This window comes from Prunus dulcis, chromosome 2 (assembly GCF_902201215.1).
Source record: "Prunus dulcis chromosome 2, ALMONDv2, whole genome shotgun sequence".
In the NCBI taxonomy this organism is placed as follows: Eukaryota; Viridiplantae; Streptophyta; class Magnoliopsida; order Rosales; family Rosaceae; genus Prunus; species Prunus dulcis.
Window position 1 is genome coordinate 23,785,311 of NC_047651.1, and position 19,368 is coordinate 23,804,678.

Below are 19,368 nucleotides of genomic sequence, written 5' to 3' on the forward strand. Positions count from 1 at the left end.
TTTGTCCTTGCGAATTTGTGCCGCAATATATCTTTCTCAATGAAATTTTATTGGGATTTCGACTTCAAACCACTTGTTAAAATCTACCTCACTGTATAATTAACTAATTAGGGTTACGTTTATGTCGTATGAATCGTATATTGAGATCGAAACTCTAATCGTAAAACCCTAAGTCGAGTGATGTGAGTATCCAAGTTTAATCGAGTCATAAGTGCCCCAAAATAGGCTTATTAGGGTTTGAGGCTTCATAGAACAAGTTCAAAAACTAGGCCTTCTGGTTCAAGACTACAAGGTAGGGTTTGGAGGCTCAAATCCATTTTTGGAATACTAAAATAATTTTCTAAGATTTTTAAAATATATTTAGAAATTAAAAATAATTTTAAAGTCCACAAAATTATTTATGATAAGTAAATATAACTAATTAGTATTTATTAAGTAATTTATGGAATTAATTAAAATACTTAAATACTAATTATTCCATAAATAAATAATAATTAAAAGATAATTACTAATTAATATAATTTAATAAAGCTAAGATATTACTTAATTGCAAATATTAAAGTTAACAAACTAAATGCATATATTGAATTATATTCCAATCGCTTATCATAAATAAAAAATAAAAAAAAGAGCAAAGAAACTAATTTTTATATTTAAAATTAAAAAATTAAAAAGTAAAATGGGCCTAGGCGCTAGGCGGCCTCTTCGGCCTCTTCGGCTGAAACAAGTGCATTTGCTGAAGACATCTTCGCAAGAGTGCCCCGTAAAGAATCTGGTTCGAATGTGAGTTGTTATTCCAAACTTAGGATTTTAGCCTCCAGTTTTATCTGTCACGTCGTGTCTTTCCTGCTTGTTAATCGTGTATATCAGCTATATCAGAAACAAGAGAGGGAAGCTGCGATGTTAGTGAAGAAGCAGAAGACATATTCTCTCTTGGATGCAGATGACGATGATGGCGATAGATCTTCTGCCCAGGTTGTTTCTGTGTCCAGGAAAGCTGATTCCCATAAGAAACGATTCAGGAAGAAGGTCTTGAGTTAAGAAGATGAAGATGATGAGGTTAATTCTTTTTAACTTTTGAAAGGTATTCTGTATTTGTTTCTCATGGTTACTGTTGTTTTCACTGAGTGCAATGCTGCAGGTGATTGCACAAGGGGACGAAGAGAGACGAGTTAAAAGACGAATTCCCCAGATGACGACGAAGGTTCAGAGGTTTTCTTCTTTTATTTTTATATATATTTTAAAATTTATCCATAGATAGTGCTTCAATACTTAGCTAAGCTTTCACTTTATGGTCGGATTGGTTAATTATCTTGTTATCTGATGATAGAATCTCTATGGTTCTAATCATACCATTATATGTTCATTATAGTTAATATTAATATTTTTAGGCTATTTCTCGTATATACATTGAGGAAGATGTTTGCATTCATTTTCTGTTATACGTTTTGCTATGTCTCATATATCAAGGAAATTTAATCCTTTTTAATAAACATATAATTAGTTTATTTGCTTTTTTTTTTTAGGGCCTACTTCTTTAATTCAATACATGTAATTGAGTAACATCTTAGCCTTTTTGAATTACTTTAATTAGTAACTATTAATTAGTATTAAAAAAATTATAGAAAAAGTCCACAAAATAATTAATTTCTATTTTACTAAGTTTTTTGTGAAATCGTTTGGGTGTCCTAATTGAATTTCTCCATCGCCCAAGAGCCCTATCCGTTACTATTAGTCCATTACTCGAGCATCTATTGTTCCTTTCTCATTTTTTTACTTTTCGAGAGTTATTACCCGCATAAAGATGCTAGCACCTTCGCATTTGATAATGTATTATGCACGTATGCACGTATTTCTCATCTTTAATACCCCTATTTTTTACAACAATTTCAATAAGACACACAAAATTCACGTATTATACACATAATTCTCACATACTGTTGAATAAAAACAATATACATATTTTTTAGAACGTATAGCCGGCCGGCTATACTCAATTCCCCCTAATTGTCTTTTAAAAATAGTATAGCCTGGCGGCTATATTCCTTTACGGAAAAAAAATTTCAAACATAAATAGTACGCGTGGCGCCTATGCCCTGTGCGCGTCTTTATATAAATAGTATAGCCGCCGGCTAAACAATATTCTTTTCTATTTTTTCAAAAAGAAGCAGTATAGCCGGGCGGCTATACTCGATTCTTTCCTCTCTTTTTTCACTTTTTCGACACGTGGCACCTATGCACTGGGTGCCCTTTTTTTAATATATAAATAGTATAGCCGGCCGGCTATACTTTTTAAAAAATAAATTTAATCCTTTTTAATACACATATAATTAGTTTATTTGCTTTTTTTTTTTTGGGGCCTACTTCTTTTCAATACATGTAATTGAGTAACATCTTAGCCTTTTTGAATTACATTAATGTGTATAAAAAAAATTATAGAAAAAGTCCACAAAATAATTAATTTATATTTTACTAAATCTTTTGTGAAACCATTTTGGTGTCCTAATTGAATTTCTCCATCGCCCAAGAGCCCTATCCGTCACTATTAGTCCATTACTCAAGCATCTATTGTCCCTTTCTCATTTTTTACTTTTCTAGGGTTAATACCCGTATAAAGTGACAGGACCCGACCCAATTTTCGCTTTGGAAACCGAGCCGACTCCTGTGCGTGTCCGACACCTAGCGAATGTCGGGCACGAATGACCTTTTTACCCTTTCCTTAATTAATTTTCTTCCGACTTCTGCCGAAAATTCGGCAGAGTCTCCCCTGTATTTTGACCATACCCAAAGTTTTCCACCTGTCAAACAGTCTCAAAAATCCTACCAACGGCCAGACTAATTCAACAAACAAATCTTAACTCCAGTTTCTCAAGTTCAACAAGATATCAGAGCATATTTATACAAATTTACAGAACTAAGAAAAGTTAAAACGGGGTCCTACTCTTCGGTGGTGGGGCGGGAGCTAGGATGATGGCCCGGGTGGTTTCCTTCCTTCTTCTACGGCCTGGGGGCGAAAAACAAGTTAAAATTGTGAGTGGACAAAAATAATGTTCATGAAAACATTTGAGAATATAATAACCTCTGTTTGAAAAACATAGGGATATAAAAATCATGGCTTAATTACAATCAAACTCGAGATATTTAATTAATCACAAATAAATCTAATCATATAATTGCTGACATAACTGAATAAAAATATACCAGTGCAACACGTATTGAACATCGAAGATACTAAATAAAATAAATGAAACAGTAACTGCACTGAAAAGTCTTTAAAAAGAATTCTCTAAAACTGCCACCCTATTGTACCCCTGGAATAGCCGTCAATTCCCTAGCAGGTCTCGCGCGTCACACAGGCTACCCGAGCCGCAAACTGGCGAAATCAGGGGACTATGGTCAGCCTGATCCGCGGGCAGGTCCTCGGTGACACCAAGTCAGCTCGAGTCGCTCAGGCAGGATACAGGGGACCGTAGTTAGCCTAATCCGCTATCCTGGCAGGTCTCCGGGACACAGTCAGCCGAGCCGCAATCCTGGCAGGTCTCGGGACACCAAGTCTGCCGAGCCGCAAATCCTGGCACTCACGGTTCGAGCATCCCCGAAACTCATGAGCCAAGTCAAGTGCACTGACTAACTGAAATCGGACCGGATGTCCGTCGACATCGGTCCAACTCTGGGTAATCACCAACTGTAGGGTGGATACATGGTGGTCTAAAATACTATCTCTCGTAAAATCTGATATCCTCTGAACTCTTGTAAATCTGAGCTAAACCACTATTTTGGGCTCAAAAACCACAAATCTGCTGCTTGGCTAATTTTTATAAAAATAAAGGTATTTGCATAATAAAATTCATGCTAAATCACTTATTCAAGATCAAATGTAAAATATAATTATAAAATCTTTTTAAGAAAGAAAAGTCCACTCACTGCTGGTCCGAGTTAGCTGGACCTCTCGAAGGTCCCTCCTGTGGATTAGCTGGACTCCTGGTGCCTCACTCGAAAGATTTGGTGGCAAAATGAGGGAGAACGAGTGGCTTGAATTTTGGGTGAAATCCGGCGAGAAATCGCCAGTTTTCGGCGAATAGGCGGCGGTCCAAGGCCGGCGACTGGTCGTGGCGTGACGGCGGCGGAGAGACGAGTCGACCGGTACCAACGGCTGGTGCCGCCGTGCTCTGTGGTGGCGTCGGGCTGAACTGAAACGGGGAGGGGGAAGGATGCGTCGCACGCGGGGAGGAGAGAGAGAGAGAGGAGAGAGAACTGAGGAGAGAGAAGGGAGAAGAAAGAGATAAAAATCTGACTTTTCCAAATTACAATTTTGCCCTTCGCGATGTTTTGATCGTACTTTCTTCGTTAGAACTCCGATTCCGGTCTACTCCGTGTCTACGGACTCCTTTCGCCGTGCTCTACGCAACGGCGCAAGCGGAATTCCCCAATTCTTTTCCGATCAAAAAGTCAAATTTTCCCCCTTTAAAATATGCGAGGGCAAAATTGTCTTTTGGCTAGAATAAAGAAATCTTAATTTTTAGATATTTTGGTTTGGGTTCTTAAATAAAGATTCTAGAACCTTCGCGTTTGATAATGTATTATGCACGTACGCATGTATTTCGCATCTATAATACGCCTATTTTTTACAACAATTTCAATAAGACACACGTCTTATACACATAATTCTCACATACTATTGAATAAAAACAATATACATATCTAAAGGCGGCTATACTTCTTTTTGGAAAAAAATTTAAAAACAAAAATAGCACGAGTGGCGCTTATGCCTTTGCGCGTCTTTATATAAATAGTATAGCCGCCTGCCTACACTATATTCTTTTCTTTTTAAAAAAAAAAAAAAAAGAGTATAGCCGCGCGTCTACACTCGACTCTTCCCTCTCTTTTTTCACTTTTCCGACAAGTGGACGCCCGGCTCTACTTTTTAAAAAAATAACATTTAATCCTTTTTAATAAACATATAATTAGTTTCTTTGCTTCTTTTTTTTTTTGGCCTACTTCTTTAATTCAATACATGTAATTGAATAACATCTTAGCCTTTTTGAATTACTTTAATTAGCAATTATTAATCAGTATAAAAAAATTATAGAAAAAGTCCACAAAATAATTAATTTCTATTTTACCAAGTCATTTGTGAAACTGTTTTGGTGTCCTAATTGAATTTCTCCATCGCCCAAGAGCCCTGTATGTTACTATTAGTCCATCACTCCAGCATCTATTGTCCCTTTCTCATTTTTTACTTTTCTAGAGTTATTACCCGTATAAAGATTCTAGCACCTTCGCGTTTTATAGTGTATTATGCAAGTACGCACGTATTTCTCATCTTTATTACACCTATTTTTAACAACAATTTCAATAAAACACACAAAATTCACGTATTATACACATAATTCTCACTTACTATTGAATAAAAACAATATACATATTTTTTAGAAAGTATAGCAACCCGGCTATACTCAGTTCTCCCATAATTGGCTTTTAGAAATAGTATAGCCGGGCGTTCATACTCCTTTTTGGAAAAAAGATTTAAAAACAAAAGTAGTACGCGTGGCGCCTATGCCTTTGGGCGTCTTTATATAAATAGTATAGCCGCGCGGCTATACTCTATTATTTTCTATTTTTTAAAAAACAGAAACAGTATAGCCGCGCGGCTATACTGGATTCTTCCCTCTCTTTTTTCACTTTTCTGACAAGTGGCCGCCCGGGTCTACTTTTAAAAAAAAATTAAATTTAATCCTTTTTAATAAACATATAATTAGTTTCTTTGCTTCTTTTTTTTTGGCCTACATCTTTAATTCAATACATGTAATTGAATAATATCTTAGCCTTTTTGAATTACTTTAATTAGTAATTATTAATTAGTATAAACAAAATTATAGAAAAAGTCCACAAAATAATTAATTTCTATTTTACTAAGTCTTTTGTGAAACCGTTTTGGTGTCCTAATTGAATTTCTCCATCGCCCAAGAGCCCTATCTGTTACTATTAGTCCATTACCAATATAGGGTGGGTACATGGTGGTCTAAAATAACTATCACTGATAAAATCTGATACCCTCTGTACTTTGGTAAATCTGAGCTAAACTACTATTTTTGGCTCAAAAACCTCAAATCTGTTGCTTGGCTAAATTTTATAAAAAAAATTAAAGATATTTTCACAATGAAACTCATGCCATAACATTTATTCAAGATCAAATAGAAAATATAATTATAAAATCTTTTTAAGAAAGAAAAGTCCACTCACAGATGGTCCGAGCTATTTGGACCTCTTGAAGGTCTCTTCTGCGGTCGTGTCGGGCTCCTGGTGCCTGATTACTCATAAATAATAAATCAATAAACTGCTGAATAAAAATAATTTAAATTAAATACCCCGCCCCCGGCTCCTAGAAATACGTGCGCTCAATGTTTAAGTTACTCATATGCCCACAATAGCTTTTTAGATAGTTAGAATGGTCTTAAGAGACCCGAAGCCTTACTAAGCGATAAACTGCCAGATCGGCCGATTCAGGACCCCGTGGGTCCACTATCTCCGATGGCCAATATGGGCTCCTCTGAAGGTTCCTTACAGAGGAGGAACCATGTTCTGCGAGTTTGGTCCGAAACGGACGGTCGGATTAGCCAAAATCGCGTTATCTCTTAAAATCTAAACCCTTGCCCCAGGGTTCGCAATTTCGGAGTATCCTGGACTCCGATTCGCAATCCGTCTAATCCTACATGATCCTGAAATCATGTAGACCGACATATCCGAAATTCAGCGCGATTCGACGATTTGACTATACTGCACCTACGGAGAGCGCGATATGGAAAATCCATTCGGGGCTCAAACGGACTCCGAATTGAGATCCGCGAAATCCTACGCGCTCGTGACGACACGAGGGTCACAAAACTGTACAGAATTACTTCACCACCCTGGCCCAACGCGTCCCAACACGCGCGGTCAGATTTGGGTGTCTTAAGCGATTTCGGGTGGCCGAAAAATCTCGAAACCAAGACTCCAAACTCCTATCCTAAGTAAAACACCCCATTTGGAGTCACTTTTGTTCTTGAACATACCCCAAAAAGTGATCAAAAATAGTAGTTTTAGGCGGCCGAACTTTCGGCCAGATTTCAAGTCGAAAATTGATCGCTTTAGGGCTAAAATCGATCGAAACCCATACATCCATCAGGTAGAACACAAAAAATAGCTGAGAAACCATACCTTACTCGATCGATTTGGTAGAGAATTGAAGGAGAAAAACGAGCTCAAAGTTGAAACTGGAATTCTGGCGAAAATGGAGTTTTCCGGCGAGGTCCGGCAACGAAAACTCCGGCGAAGGGTCAAGAAACGTCGGCGATCGAGTGGTGGTTCGTTTAGTACCAACGGCGGAGATCGGTTCCAAGTGTGGCGGCCGTGGCGTCAAGGAGAAGGAGAAAAGGTCGGGCTGCTGGAGCCAAAATCGGGAGGAGAGAGAAATGAGGAGAGAGAGAAGGGAAAAGGGTTAAAAATCTGACTTTTTGACCAAATTACCATTTTGCCCTTCGCTATATTTTGATCGTATCTTCTTCGTTACAGCTCCGATTCGGGTCTACTCTGTGTCTACGAACTCGTTTCGCCGCGCTCTACGCAATGGCATAAGCGGAATTCCCAAATTCTTTCTCGATTAAAAAGTCAAATTTTCCCCCATTAAAATATGCGAGGGCAAACTTATCTTTTTGTTAAAAGATATTTTCCTTACTTTTTAGATATTTTCTTTCTTTTTTGATATTTTGTTTTGGGTTATTACAGAAACAGTATAGCCTCGCGGCTATACTCGATTCTTCCCTCTCTTTTTTCACTTTTTCGACACGTGGCACCCGAGCGCTGGGTGCCCTTTTGCGTTTAAAAAAAAATTAAATTTAATCCTTTTTAATAAACATATAATTAGTTTCTTTGCTTTTTTTTTTTGGCCTACTTCTTTAATTCAATACCTGTAATAGAGTAACATCATAGCCTTTTTGAATTACTTTAAGTAGTAATTATTAATTAGTATAAAAAAATTATAGAAAAAGTCCACAAAATACTTAATTTCTATTTTACTAAGTCTTTTGTGAAACCGTTTTCGTGTCCTAATTGAATTTCTCCATCGCCCAAGAGCCCTATCAGTTACTATTAGTCCATTACTCGAGCATCTATTGTCCCTTTCTCATTTTTTTACTTTTCTAGAGTTATTACCCGTATAAAGATTCTAGCACCTTCGTGTTTGGTAGTGTATTATGCACGTACGCACGTATTTCTCATCTTTATTACGCCTATTTTTTATAACAATTTCAATAAGACGCACAAAATTCACGTATTATACACATAATTCTCACATACTATTGAATAAAAACAATATACATATTTTTTAGAAAGTATAGCAACCCGGCTATACTTAGTTCTCCCATAATTGTCTTCTAGAAATAGTATAGCCGGGAGGCTATACTCCTTTTTGGAAAAAAAATTTAAAAACAAAAATATTACGCGTGGCGCTTAAGCCTTTGGGCGTCTTTATATAAATAGTATAGCCGCACGGCTATACTATATTATTTTTTAATTTTTTTAAAAAAGAAACAGTATAGCCGCGCCGCTATACTCGATCCTCCCCTCTCTTTTTCCACTTTTCCGACACGTGGCACCTGAGTGCTAGGTCCCCTTATTTTAATATATAAATAGTATAGCCGCCCGGCTATACTTTTTTAAAAAATTAAATTTAATCCTTTTTAATAAACATATAATTAGTTTCTTTGCTTCTTTTTTTTTTTTGGCCTACTTCTTTAATTCAATACATGTAATTGAGTAACATCTTAGCCTTTTTGAATTACTTTAATTAGTAATTATTAATTAGTATAAAAAAAATTATAGAAAAAGTCCACAAAATAATTAATTTCTATTTTACTAAGTCTTTTGTGAAACCGTTTTCGTGTCCTAATTGAATTTCTCCATCGCCCAAGAGTCCTATCCGTTACTATTAGTCAATTACTCGAGCATCTATTGTCCCTTTCTCATTTTTTACTTTTCTAGAGTTATTACCCGTATAAAGATTCTAGCACCTTCGCGTTTGATAGTGCATTATGCATGTACGTATGTATTTCTCATCTTTATTACGCCTATTTTTTACAACAATCTCAATAAGACACACAAAATTCATGTATTATACACATAATTCTCACATACTATTGAGTAAAAACAATATACATATTTTTTAGAAAGTATAGCAGCCCGGCTATACTTAGTTCTCCCATAATTGTCTTTTAGAAATAGTATAGCCGGGCGCTATACTCCTTTTTGGGAAAAAATTTAAAAACAAAAATAGTACGCCTGGCGCCTATGCCTTTGCGTGCCTTTATATAAATAGTATAGCCGCACGGCTATACTATATTCTTTTCTATTTTTTTTAAAAAAGAAACAGCATGGCCGCGCGGCTATATTCGATTCTTCCCTCTCTTTTTCACTTTTCCGACAAGTGGCACCTGTTCGCTGGGTGCCCTTTTTTTAATATATAAATAGTATAGCCGCCCCGCTATACCTTTAAAAAAAAAATTAAATTCAATCCTTTTTAATACACATATAATTAGTTTCTTTGCTTTGTTTTTTGGGCCTACTTCTTTAATTCAATGTACGTAATTGAGTAACATCTTAGCCTTTTTAAATTACTTTAATTAGTAATTATTAATTAGTATAAAAAAATTATAGAAAAAGTCCACAAAATAATTAATTTCTATTTCACTAAGTCTTTTGTGAAACCGTTTCGGTATCCTAATTGAATTTCTCCATCGCCCAAGAAGCTCAAGGCCCAATTCTTTGATTAATATTATTATGAATGAAAGCTAAATTCAATGGCAAGTCTTTTGGCCCAACTCTCCAATGTTAGCCACACTTAGCAAATCGTTATATACATAAGGCAATTCATTGGCAATTTCTTTACCTCCGAGACTGGATTGAGTAGTGAAGGATTTCTGAGCGATTTTGATTGATTCCAGTGCACAGGTTTCACTATAAAGAAATTGACCATTAGAAATTAACAAAAAATAAATTACACTCACAAATACCTGATGATCGAATTCATTATTAGACGGAAAAGAACGAATTATAATCCAATGAAATAAGAATATTAAAACGTTACCAAATTAAAGTTACGTAAATACCTGGTTGTATGGGCGTAAATTTGGGTTTTGGCTTGACCGTGTACTTGACCTTATTCGATTCGTCACCGAAATTCGAAGCCGCGCAGACCGACGAAGAGAATCGAAGCGGCGACGGAGCCGATCGAGTCCGAATGTGATTGAGGCCGAGCGACGATGCCAACACGATAGGCGCATCATCTGTTTTACGTTCCGTACGAACCTGGTCCTCATACTCTTCGTCGTCGTCGTCGTCGTCGTCATCTTCTTCTTCGAATTCTTCAAATTCTTCGTCTTCGTGGATCGTGTGTCTGGGGCTTCGTCGAATCGGGATGGGGGGGATTTTGAGGAGCTTAGCTCTGGAGGGAGAGGGTTGAGTTGGAGAGGACACGGACGACGTCGTTGCGGAGTCTAATTTGCCGTCGGGGTCGGAAATCAGGGGTGGCTTTGAAGAAGGTGGAGGAGAGCTCGACATGGGGGAGAAAACAGTTCGGTTTTAGATTCGGATTCGGATTCGTCATGGGATTGAGAGAGAGAGAGAGAGGTGGGGGTTGCTGGGGGAGATTATCTCGCGGGAAGAGAGCGTTAGAGAGTGACACGAATTTATGTGTTTTTTCGGTTGTGGGTTTGAAACGGGCTTCCCGCTAAGCATGTAATTGGCGTCGTTCCCCTGCAGACGGGACTACCGTAAGTTCGAACTTGAAGGAACAGAAACAGATGTACAATTGACAAACGAAAAGTCAATTGTACTTATTTAGCCTTATTCATCAACTGACCCAAATCACTTTTGTTTTGTGGGCCGTCGTTTGTTTGACTATTTTCTTTTGGGCCTTGAATGTAAAAGATAAAACTCTTGCAATTCCTCCTATTCTTATAAGGAATTACGATAAAACTCTTGTATTTCCTCCTATTCTTATTAGGAATTAGGAGCACTTGTATATAAATAAGGGGTTCTCTTTTCTTTCTATAGTCAATTGCTTTACATTCAATTCAAAGCCAGCAAAAAAATCTCGTCTGTGTTTTGAATCAATGGAATCAGGTATGTTTTCTTAAACAAAACTTCTCTAGGTTATTCGTGTTTTCCTTTCCTTAACTTTGTAAATTTGTTTGTTTGCAAGTTGTTGTCATGCTATATTTAGTATTGTAAATATGCGAGCCTTTTATATTGTATCTTGCTATTGCAAAAATTTCTAGACAATTCATGTGTCCTACTCTTATAAATTTGATGAATATTTGGTGAAATAAAACAAAAAATTATATCCTAAACTAAGGAAAATAAGGAAAAAGAGAAAAGCATGACTCTAATCTAATACTCAGTTGAGTTGAATTTTGGCTACACATGTTATATAATCCTTTCATACAATATACGTGGGGAATCCTTTCGTTTTTGTCAACTAGTGAATGACACACCCATTTTTTTTTAGGACTTTTCATAATCAAACTCATGAACTTGTCTGGGAGAGCAATTACTCCAAACTAGTACACTAATGGATCCTTTGCATGAAAGACACGCCCTAAAACACCCTAAGCGGCCACCTTAATTAGTTTTATTTCAATCAGTTTTTAGGATGTTGTTTATTTATATATATTGTTTTTATATCACTGTGTGTGTAAGGTTACATCCTTCTAGATTTGTCTTTAGATTTTTTGTTCTCCATTTGCTTCTGTAATTTGATTGTTTTTTAGTTGTAACATGCCTATCTTCTAATAAAAGAAAAACAGGAATTAATGCACCTTTTAGTTTGAAATTCTTTTTTACTGGTTTTCTTTTTTAATTTATATCTTTGTATCGTTCCATCAATTTTTACTTTCTATGTTTCAAATCATACGGTTATTTTTATAAAGCTATGGCCAAGATTAATTACACATCTGCTTCTTCTTCATCGCATCTCTAATTGATTTTTTTTTCTTTTTTATTTTCAGATTGGGAAAGTTTGCCTGAGGAGCTTTTAGATTTAGTTTTCAAGAGACTAGTGTTATATTTAGATTCTTTACGATTCGCTGCTGTTTGCAAGTCATGGTATTGGGCATCAAAGAATAAGCAAATCAATAGTGTTCCAATGCTCTTGATTCCTGATAGACAAAAAAATATATGGAATTTTTGTGATGTGACAAATGATAAGGTCCTCAAAATGCAGTTAAAATGGATGAAGAAGCGATTTTGTGGGTCTTCAAAAGGATGGTTAATAGTTTGCGATGATAATTTTGTGGTGACCTTAATAAATCCATCATTCTGGGTTAAAAGAAGACAAATGAAAAAAAATTCAATTATTCGTCTACCTCCACTAAATCCTCCAGATGAATGCCACAGAGATGCTTGTGCTAAACATTGTGAATATTTTGTCTACAAGGCGGCAATTTCCGCAGATCCAATATCAAATGCAAATGACTGCATTGTTGTGGTAATATATGGCCCATCGTATGAATTGGCTTTTATTAGACTTGGAGACAGTAAATGGACATACTTCGATGGAAGTTGTTACATTTTTGAAGATATTGCTCAAATTGGAGATAAAAGTTATGTTCTTACAACCATTAGGAGAAAACTTTTATTTTTGAATATACTACTCAGCGCATCCTAAATGTAAATGCGGTGGCACCTCTTTTTTTTGAAACAGATTTATACATAAAGGCATACCTTGTGGGTTCCAATGAGGAGGAGTTATTGTTGGTTCACCGCTATAGTACTTTTACATGTCAGTGTCGCGTGACAAATGGATTTAGACTTTTCAAAATGGATGATGATAAGTATACGTGGATTGAGAAAAATGACTTAGGTGATTTTGCTTTGTTTGTGGGTGATAACTCTTCAATATCTGTCGTGGCTTCAAAAATTCAAGGATGTGAGTCGAATTGCATATACTTCTACGATGATAATGATCTGACAAAAAGAGATCGTTCGTTTACAGATTTTGGGGTGTACAATATCAAAAGTCAAAGGATTTTAAAGCCTGCACGTATTATGACCCTGATGAAGAAGTTGAAGCAACCTCCAATTTGGTTTTTGCCATCAGTTTATCTATAAAAATTTGTCACATTTCTTCTTATCCCCAAACATTTTAAGATATTTTTTTAGATTATGTTTTAAAGATGTAGATCCAGTATTAAATCTTTGATATTTGATACATTTTTTTATTTATGGCAACTTGGTCATGGATTTTTGTTAGTGCACTAATTGAAAACCGTAGAGAAAGATACAAGGACAATTACATTATTGAAATATGTTACCCGAGCAGATATTTTTTATTTTTTATCGAAAGGAAATTATAACGAAATTACTAATCACCAAGTGTTACGTGACTTTTGAGTTGGATATGATTTAATTAGATGATAATGTTGATTAATCAATGTGTGGACCGGTCCGGCAGCCATTATCTTTAAAGCATATAACATTTCTTTTACTACAGTGAAAACTGTCAAAATATAAGTCCCTTTTACCGTTATTCTAAATTTGACATCCACGGCCCAACTAGTTGGATTTCTGGTCCGTCGTACACATACTGAACATAAAAAACCTCCGCAGACCTACCTCACTACGGCGCCACCGGGAAAACAATGCTCAGCCTCCTTCCCCGGTCTTTCCCAAAGCTCCGGTTCAAACCCGGTTATATATATCGGCTATCCGGGCCCTATTACTACCCGTCGCCGGTACGCCTTCTCCACCGCCAGCGGTCTCTATGGCTTCGACCACTTAAAGACCCCCATAGGCTTTCGACGTTTCGTCGACGATGCTATCGAAAGGTCCAAACTTTGGAAATCCCAATATTCATGGCATTTTGATTTCCATCAGTCTCCCCATTTTCATTCGTATTTGTTTTTAGGTCCGGAGAGCTGGTTGCATACATTTCAGGGATGCCTTCCTCAGCGGAAATAATAAGAGCCATGGATGAGATTTCTAACAGAGTAAGGTCTCACATTTTGTCTAATTCTTTTTTTTTTTAGAGTTGTTGGACTAATTCTTTGTTATACTCTGCAATTGCATAGGTCTGGTCTGTAATTGACTCCGCGGAGCTTTGTAGACAAACTCATCCTGACAGGTTATTATTCTCTGAATTTTGTGACTTTTTTTTTTTTTTGGGGTTGTTGGTAGTTTTCGATGTTTCGGTATTTCGTCGATTTTCACTTGATTGTGTATTAGGGAATTTGTTGAGGAGGCGATCAAAGCTTCAATAAGAGTTAATGAATATCTACATGTGAGGTGACGGTGAATCGTCTTTGCAAGTGTTATTAACTTTTTGCTCACGGTTTTGTTATGTATATAAATTGTACTGTAGTCATGAGCCATTGCCAGTATCTGATTTGAAAATTTTCATCATTGTCTTACAGTATCTGAATACAAATCATACTTTATATAATGCCGTGATTAAAGCTGAGCAAGAGGGCAACTTGCTCACCGACGAAGCTCATAGGGTCGCGCATTACCTCCGCCTTGACTTTGAGAGGAGTGGGATTCATCTTTCTGCTGGTACTTGCTCTCTTCTTGTCATTTTATGCTGCTGTAACATCAGGGATTTTGTTGCAGCTAAATAACTCCTCACTTCTGCTTTGCAGAGAAAGTAGATAGAGTGAACCGGCTGAGTATAGATATTTCCCAATTGTGCAGACAGTAAGTACTCTAATTTATTTCAATTTTTTTCAATTTTTTTTTAAGTGACACTCATTCTACTAATCTTATTGTTTTTTTCTTTTTCTTTTTTTAGCGTTCCTCTGTGCCAACTGTTAACTGCAAGTTAGAACTTTTAGGCCTGCTACCAGGTTTAGGAAAATAAGTTATTTTCTACTGGTTTGTTTGACTAATGCTGCCACACAATTATTGTGCTTGTAACATTTGAACCAAAGACACAGCTTAGGCCCACACTGCCCATTTTCCATTAGAGCCTAGGGCCAAAAGTATCTTATTCAAGTTTTGCAATGTTGTGGAGATATAATTTTAACTGCTTGCTGATGCTGTACCATGCTTTTCATTTTTGCTTTTAAATCAAGAGCTTGATTAATTGACTTTACTTTTGCTTCAAATGCATTTGTTTTTGGTTTAGGTTCAATCAAAATATCGTCAATGACCCGGGTACTGTGGATATTTTCCTAGCGTCACTTATACCTCGAAATTTGCACCATCTTCTTAAGCCCGTCTATCGTTCAACATCTGTAGTTTCGAAGGACTCGTGGAGGCCTGGGGGTACCATGAACGAGAAGGGGTTTCGTATAACAACAGACCCGCACACTCTATCTTGTGTTCTGCAAGGGGCACCAAATGATGAGGTAACTTGATTGTTGTTTGGTGAAACTCGACTTTCCTGTTTTCTGAATCTTTTCTGGGGTAGGGAGTTAGGGCAGTAAGTTCTAGATGCCAGAATATGGAAACTAACTTTACACTATGGATGCACTTTCTTTGTTTTTTCTCATTTGCTTTACTTTGCAAATGAAATTGGGCTTTGTTATATTGCATGTCACGTAAATTTCTTTCTCATTTGCATTTATTGTGTTTTATGCTTGTCTTTTTGTTAATTAACTAAAATTTAGTTTCAGGTCCGGAAAATGGCATATATCAAAGGAAATTCTGTTCCTCATGCAAACCTTGGTGTTCTTGATCAACTTATAGCTTCCCGCCATGAGCTTGCTCAGGTTTCTCTATACCTAAACTCCCAGCATATTCTAATCTCTTACTCTGCCTAGTTCTCCTTCCACCCTCCCATTCCCATACATAAATTGCACGATACTATTCTACACCTGAACTCCCAGCATATTCTAATCTCTTACTCCTCCTGGTTCTTCTTCTTCTTCTTCTCTTTCTTCTTGATCTCATTCTTGTTGATCCTTGAAACTCCAGATGGGATACAAATATGTATCTCATGCTTGGGGTAGACGGGCTCCTTGCAAAGTAATTTCTCAACACATAGCTTGTGAGACTTGTCATGAATTGTATCAAAGTTCTCAGTCAAGCTTTTCCTGTTGTCAAATGAGCTATTACCTTTGCAATGAACCTTTTGATTAGAAATATCCATAGTAAGCACTCAAAAATTCACACGAGACAAGCCTCACTAGAAAAACTCAAATTGTTTATGAGGAGTTGATATGGGGCTTCAACTTTCAAGAGTTGATATCTTTCTTTTAGGCTTATTTGTTTAGATTGGATTGCATCCTTTCGTTAGAGCCTCATATCAACTCTTCTCATAAACAATTTGAGTTTTTCTCTAGTGAGGCTTATCTCCTGTGGATTTTTGAGTTTTTACTGTAGATATTTCTGATCAAAAGGTTCATTGCAAAGGTAATAGCTCATTTGACAACAGGAAAAGCTTGACTGAGCACTTTGATACAATTCATGACAAGACTCACAAGCTATGTGGTGAGAAATTACTTTGCAAGGAGCCCGTCTACCCTAAGCATGAGATACATATTTGTATCCCATATGGGGTTTCAAGGATCAACAAGAATGAGCTCAAGAAGAAAGAGAAGAAGAAAAAGAACCAAGAGGAGTAAGAGATTAGAATATGCTGGGAGTTTAGGTATAGAATAGTATCGTGCAATTTATGTATGGGAATGGGAGGGTGGAAGGGGAACTAGGAGTAGTAAGAGATTAGAATATGCTGAGAGTTTAGGTATAGAGATTACAATATGCTGTTACTCTCCAGAGGCAATCTTTGAAAAACAAGAACGTATCTATTTTCAATCTTATCAGTACTATTTTCTATATCCAAGTTATATTATTGCAATTGTCGCTCGTCTTTGGCCAAATATGTTGTTCTTATCAACAGTTGTGAGAATGTTATTCCAAGATATTCTTCAGCGCCGTTCACCATAGTAAGTTTGATTAAAACTGTGCAAGACCTCTTTCTTTCGTATGTAAGACAGCCTCATATTATAGTTTTCTGTTTCAGGAGAGAAACTTCTGGTGCTAAATTCCTTTTGTTTTACTTAAGGTTGCCTCTCAAGGACATAGTGAAGAATTGTTTTACTTTAGGTTTATTCAAATCAAATGGCTTCATTAATTATTCAGCGCATGCTACAAAATTCACATGGATGGGTAAGAATAACAGTTCAAGGAAACTTATTAATATCCATCAGAAAATGAATAAAAATTGCTACTCCACATTTGCCTCGCCAACTCCAGAATGAAATCTCTGCAGCTGTTAGCCCACGCTTGACATTTGCATCCTACATTGCCTCCAACAAGAGCCGTGCCATAGTTTTGCCTCTTCGCTCACCTTCTTTTTTTCTTCAAACCCCTCCATTTCATTCCTTCCCTTGCTATTTAGTTGACTAGTTCTTGTTAACTCAAATGGAACACAACAAGGTCTGTTCTCTATAACTTTTCCAACTTCATTTCATTACAAAGACAGGAAATATCAGGAACCATTCCTCCATTAAAATTCCTTAGGATCCCATCTCCTACAAGACCACTTAACAAATGGGAAGGTTCTTTAGCTCCCCCATGCTGTAAGAATTTTGTTCTTAATGCAGTTCCCGTAGTTAATGATAGTGGATCCTCCTGGCACAGTTTCTGCCATATTGTTGCGGCAAAACATTTGGCATACAAGTAGCTATAATAACCTGCAAGACAAGTACATTTTATCAGCCATGAAAACGAAATTGTACACAAAAAGGATATTATTAATAATAATGTTTCTAAATTTCACATTTGAGATACTTTTGAAGCTCAAAGAGGTTCAAGTTTGTGGATGAGGCTGATAATTTGAAGTTACCTGCACCATAATTCAGGAGGTGATTGAATCGGGCCTCCCAGTGTGTGCCATCCACGTGCTTCCAACTAGTATATTGTCTTTTCAGATCTGCCACAATAGAACTTGTTGGTGGAGTTGGCTGTTCCCCAAAGAATGTTTGGTCAATAACAGCATAAAAAATCTGAGAACAGGAAACAAGCAAGCAAGCAAACATTGGTCAGTATTCCTTCTTTGTTGGTTTTCTCGTCTTCTCTTCTAAACACTTAGTGATCATTATTGTTTTATCCAGGAAGATCCTTGGACAATAACCTGACGTTGCAATTCAGTTGCAGCAAACATCTTTCTGGCACCCTGCATTGACTCTACCAGTTTCTCAGGGATGCTTTCACCAGTTGAATAGTGTTTGGCAAATGTCTTCAAAACTCGGTAATCCCATGAATAGTACCTTGACATATCAACAGAAAACATTTTCTCATCAATATCCCAAAAATAGACTGATAATTCAGACAGTTGCGACAATTAAAAAGTATCATGCCAAACATATTCATTCAACTACATTGTCTTTCATATATTTCTACAAAGATTTTCATCAGATAAAGAATGATGGAATAATAATCATAGCATTCAACTCACTCAAAAAGGTTTGAAGGTGCTTCCGCTAAATCAAGAGCCACCCTGGTACCTGAAAAGTGTTGGTAATCCTACAAGAAAATATAAAAAATGTATTATGGAATTTGTGGCAAGGAAGAGGAGGTGATATAGCTTGTCTTCCTAGTCATAAGGTATTTCTAGAATACCGTTCTTGAAAGCAAAGAATGAAGAGCATGTCCAAACTCATGAAACAGAGTTTCCAATTCCCAATGATTCAGCCTTGCAGTTGATGAATTATGTGAAGCAGAAAAATTGCAGACAAGAGCAACAACCTGCACGCCAAACCAGAAAGTCATTGAATGAGTATCTAACTTTTTGGTAATATAGTCTGCAACCCAAGTCAGACATTTTCTCACAAAGAGGATTCCAAAATACTATGTTCTGATATTTAATTAGAGAGTTTCTCCAACAAAAATGCAAACCCATCGGAGTGTCAAAGGTTTTTAGTGTCCAAAAGAAGTATTTGCAAGCCCTAATTCGCTTTTCGTTCCATTTTGAAGAATCCAACTAGCTAAGAATTATAAAGTATACTCTTTAAAAATGCGTAAATGTGCAACATAAAATTTGACAGGAGAAAAAATGTCTATTTACATACAGGAAGTTGATATTCTGTTTCAGAAACCATCCGGCCACCTTTAATTGCAAAATGAGCACAACCAGGATACTTGCCCTTTCTTGAGTACAAATCAAGGTAGAGATACCCCAAATCACCCTGTAACAAGTGCATAGATTCTAATCAATATACGTGAAAATCACAGAAGACAAAATCAGTACAATCATGCACAAGAGTTTAATTACGCATGTAATTGAAGCATTCCCAATGCTGCAAGGAATTCTCTTAGACTGTATAACACAGACTGAAGACATTCACACGTATTATCACCCATGTAAATACCTCTTCAGGATGATGAAGAGACATT

General features: G+C 36.6%; 4 protein-coding genes across 4 annotated transcripts; 2 read left to right on the forward strand and 2 right to left on the reverse strand.

The window, feature by feature from the left end:
* Nucleotides 1-9,670: 9,670 nt before the first annotated feature.
* Nucleotides 9,671-10,696, reverse strand: LOC117619675 (probable serine/threonine protein kinase IRE). The gene is made up of 2 exons (XM_034349678.1): nt 10,143-10,696; nt 9,671-9,990 (listed from the first exon to the last, which is right to left on the reverse strand). The coding sequence occupies exons 1-2, from the start codon at nt 10,591-10,593 to the stop codon at nt 9,875-9,877; spliced, it is 567 nt and encodes a 188-aa protein (XP_034205569.1). The 5' UTR covers nt 10,594-10,696; the 3' UTR covers nt 9,671-9,874.
* A 451-nt stretch (nt 10,697-11,147) lies between these two features.
* LOC117618434 (putative F-box protein At5g55150) lies at nt 11,148-13,143 on the forward strand. The gene is made up of 3 exons (XM_034348002.1): nt 11,148-11,157; nt 12,042-12,635; nt 12,737-13,143. Exons 1-3 carry the CDS (start codon nt 11,148-11,150, stop codon nt 13,141-13,143), a joined length of 1,011 nt encoding a protein of 336 aa, XP_034203893.1.
* Nucleotides 13,144-13,648: 505 nt separating this feature from the next.
* On the forward strand, nt 13,649-15,920 carry LOC117620243 (mitochondrial intermediate peptidase, mitochondrial-like). Its single transcript, XM_034350388.1, has 8 exons — nt 13,649-13,859; nt 13,940-14,021; nt 14,103-14,155; nt 14,257-14,311; nt 14,445-14,583; nt 14,670-14,724; nt 15,155-15,377; nt 15,645-15,920. The coding sequence occupies exons 2-8, from the start codon at nt 13,971-13,973 to the stop codon at nt 15,789-15,791; spliced, it is 723 nt and encodes a 240-aa protein (XP_034206279.1). The 5' UTR covers nt 13,649-13,859; nt 13,940-13,970; the 3' UTR covers nt 15,792-15,920.
* Nucleotides 15,921-17,077: 1,157 nt separating this feature from the next.
* Nucleotides 17,078-19,352, reverse strand: LOC117620242 (mitochondrial intermediate peptidase, mitochondrial-like). Its single transcript, XM_034350387.1, has 7 exons — nt 19,247-19,352; nt 19,044-19,160; nt 18,595-18,720; nt 18,431-18,498; nt 18,107-18,242; nt 17,819-17,978; nt 17,078-17,666 (listed from the first exon to the last, which is right to left on the reverse strand). The coding sequence occupies exons 1-7, from the start codon at nt 19,313-19,315 to the stop codon at nt 17,419-17,421; spliced, it is 924 nt and encodes a 307-aa protein (XP_034206278.1). The 5' UTR covers nt 19,316-19,352; the 3' UTR covers nt 17,078-17,418.
* Nucleotides 19,353-19,368: the final 16 nt, after the last annotated feature.

Coding starts and splice junctions, on each gene's coding strand:
- LOC117619675 (XM_034349678.1), bottom strand. CDS start 10,593: ATGTCGAGCTCTCCTCCACCTTCTTCAAAGCCACCCCTGATTTCCGAC. Junction 9,991..10,142: donor ATTTACGCCCATACAACCAG/GTATTTACGTAA, acceptor ATTTCTTTATAG/TGAAACCTGTGCACTGGAAT.
- LOC117618434 (XM_034348002.1), top strand. Junction 12,636..12,736: donor TGCTCAAATTGGAGATAAAA/GTTATGTTCTTA, acceptor TTTTTGAAACAG/ATTTATACATAAAGGCATAC.
- LOC117620243 (XM_034350388.1), top strand. CDS start 13,971: ATGCCTTCCTCAGCGGAAATAATAAGAGCCATGGATGAGATTTCTAAC. Junction 14,156..14,256: donor AGACAAACTCATCCTGACAG/GTTATTATTCTC, acceptor ATTGTGTATTAG/GGAATTTGTTGAGGAGGCGA. Junction 14,584..14,669: donor TGGGATTCATCTTTCTGCTG/GTACTTGCTCTC, acceptor TCTGCTTTGCAG/AGAAAGTAGATAGAGTGAAC.
- LOC117620242 (XM_034350387.1), bottom strand. CDS start 19,315: ATGTCTTCAGTCTGTGTTATACAGTCTAAGAGAATTCCTTGCAGCATT. Junction 19,161..19,246: donor GGAATGCTTCAATTACATGC/GTAATTAAACTC, acceptor CACTTGTTACAG/GGTGATTTGGGGTATCTCTA. Junction 17,667..17,818: donor CCTCCTGAATTATGGTGCAG/GTAACTTCAAAT, acceptor CTTGTCTTGCAG/GTTATTATAGCTACTTGTAT.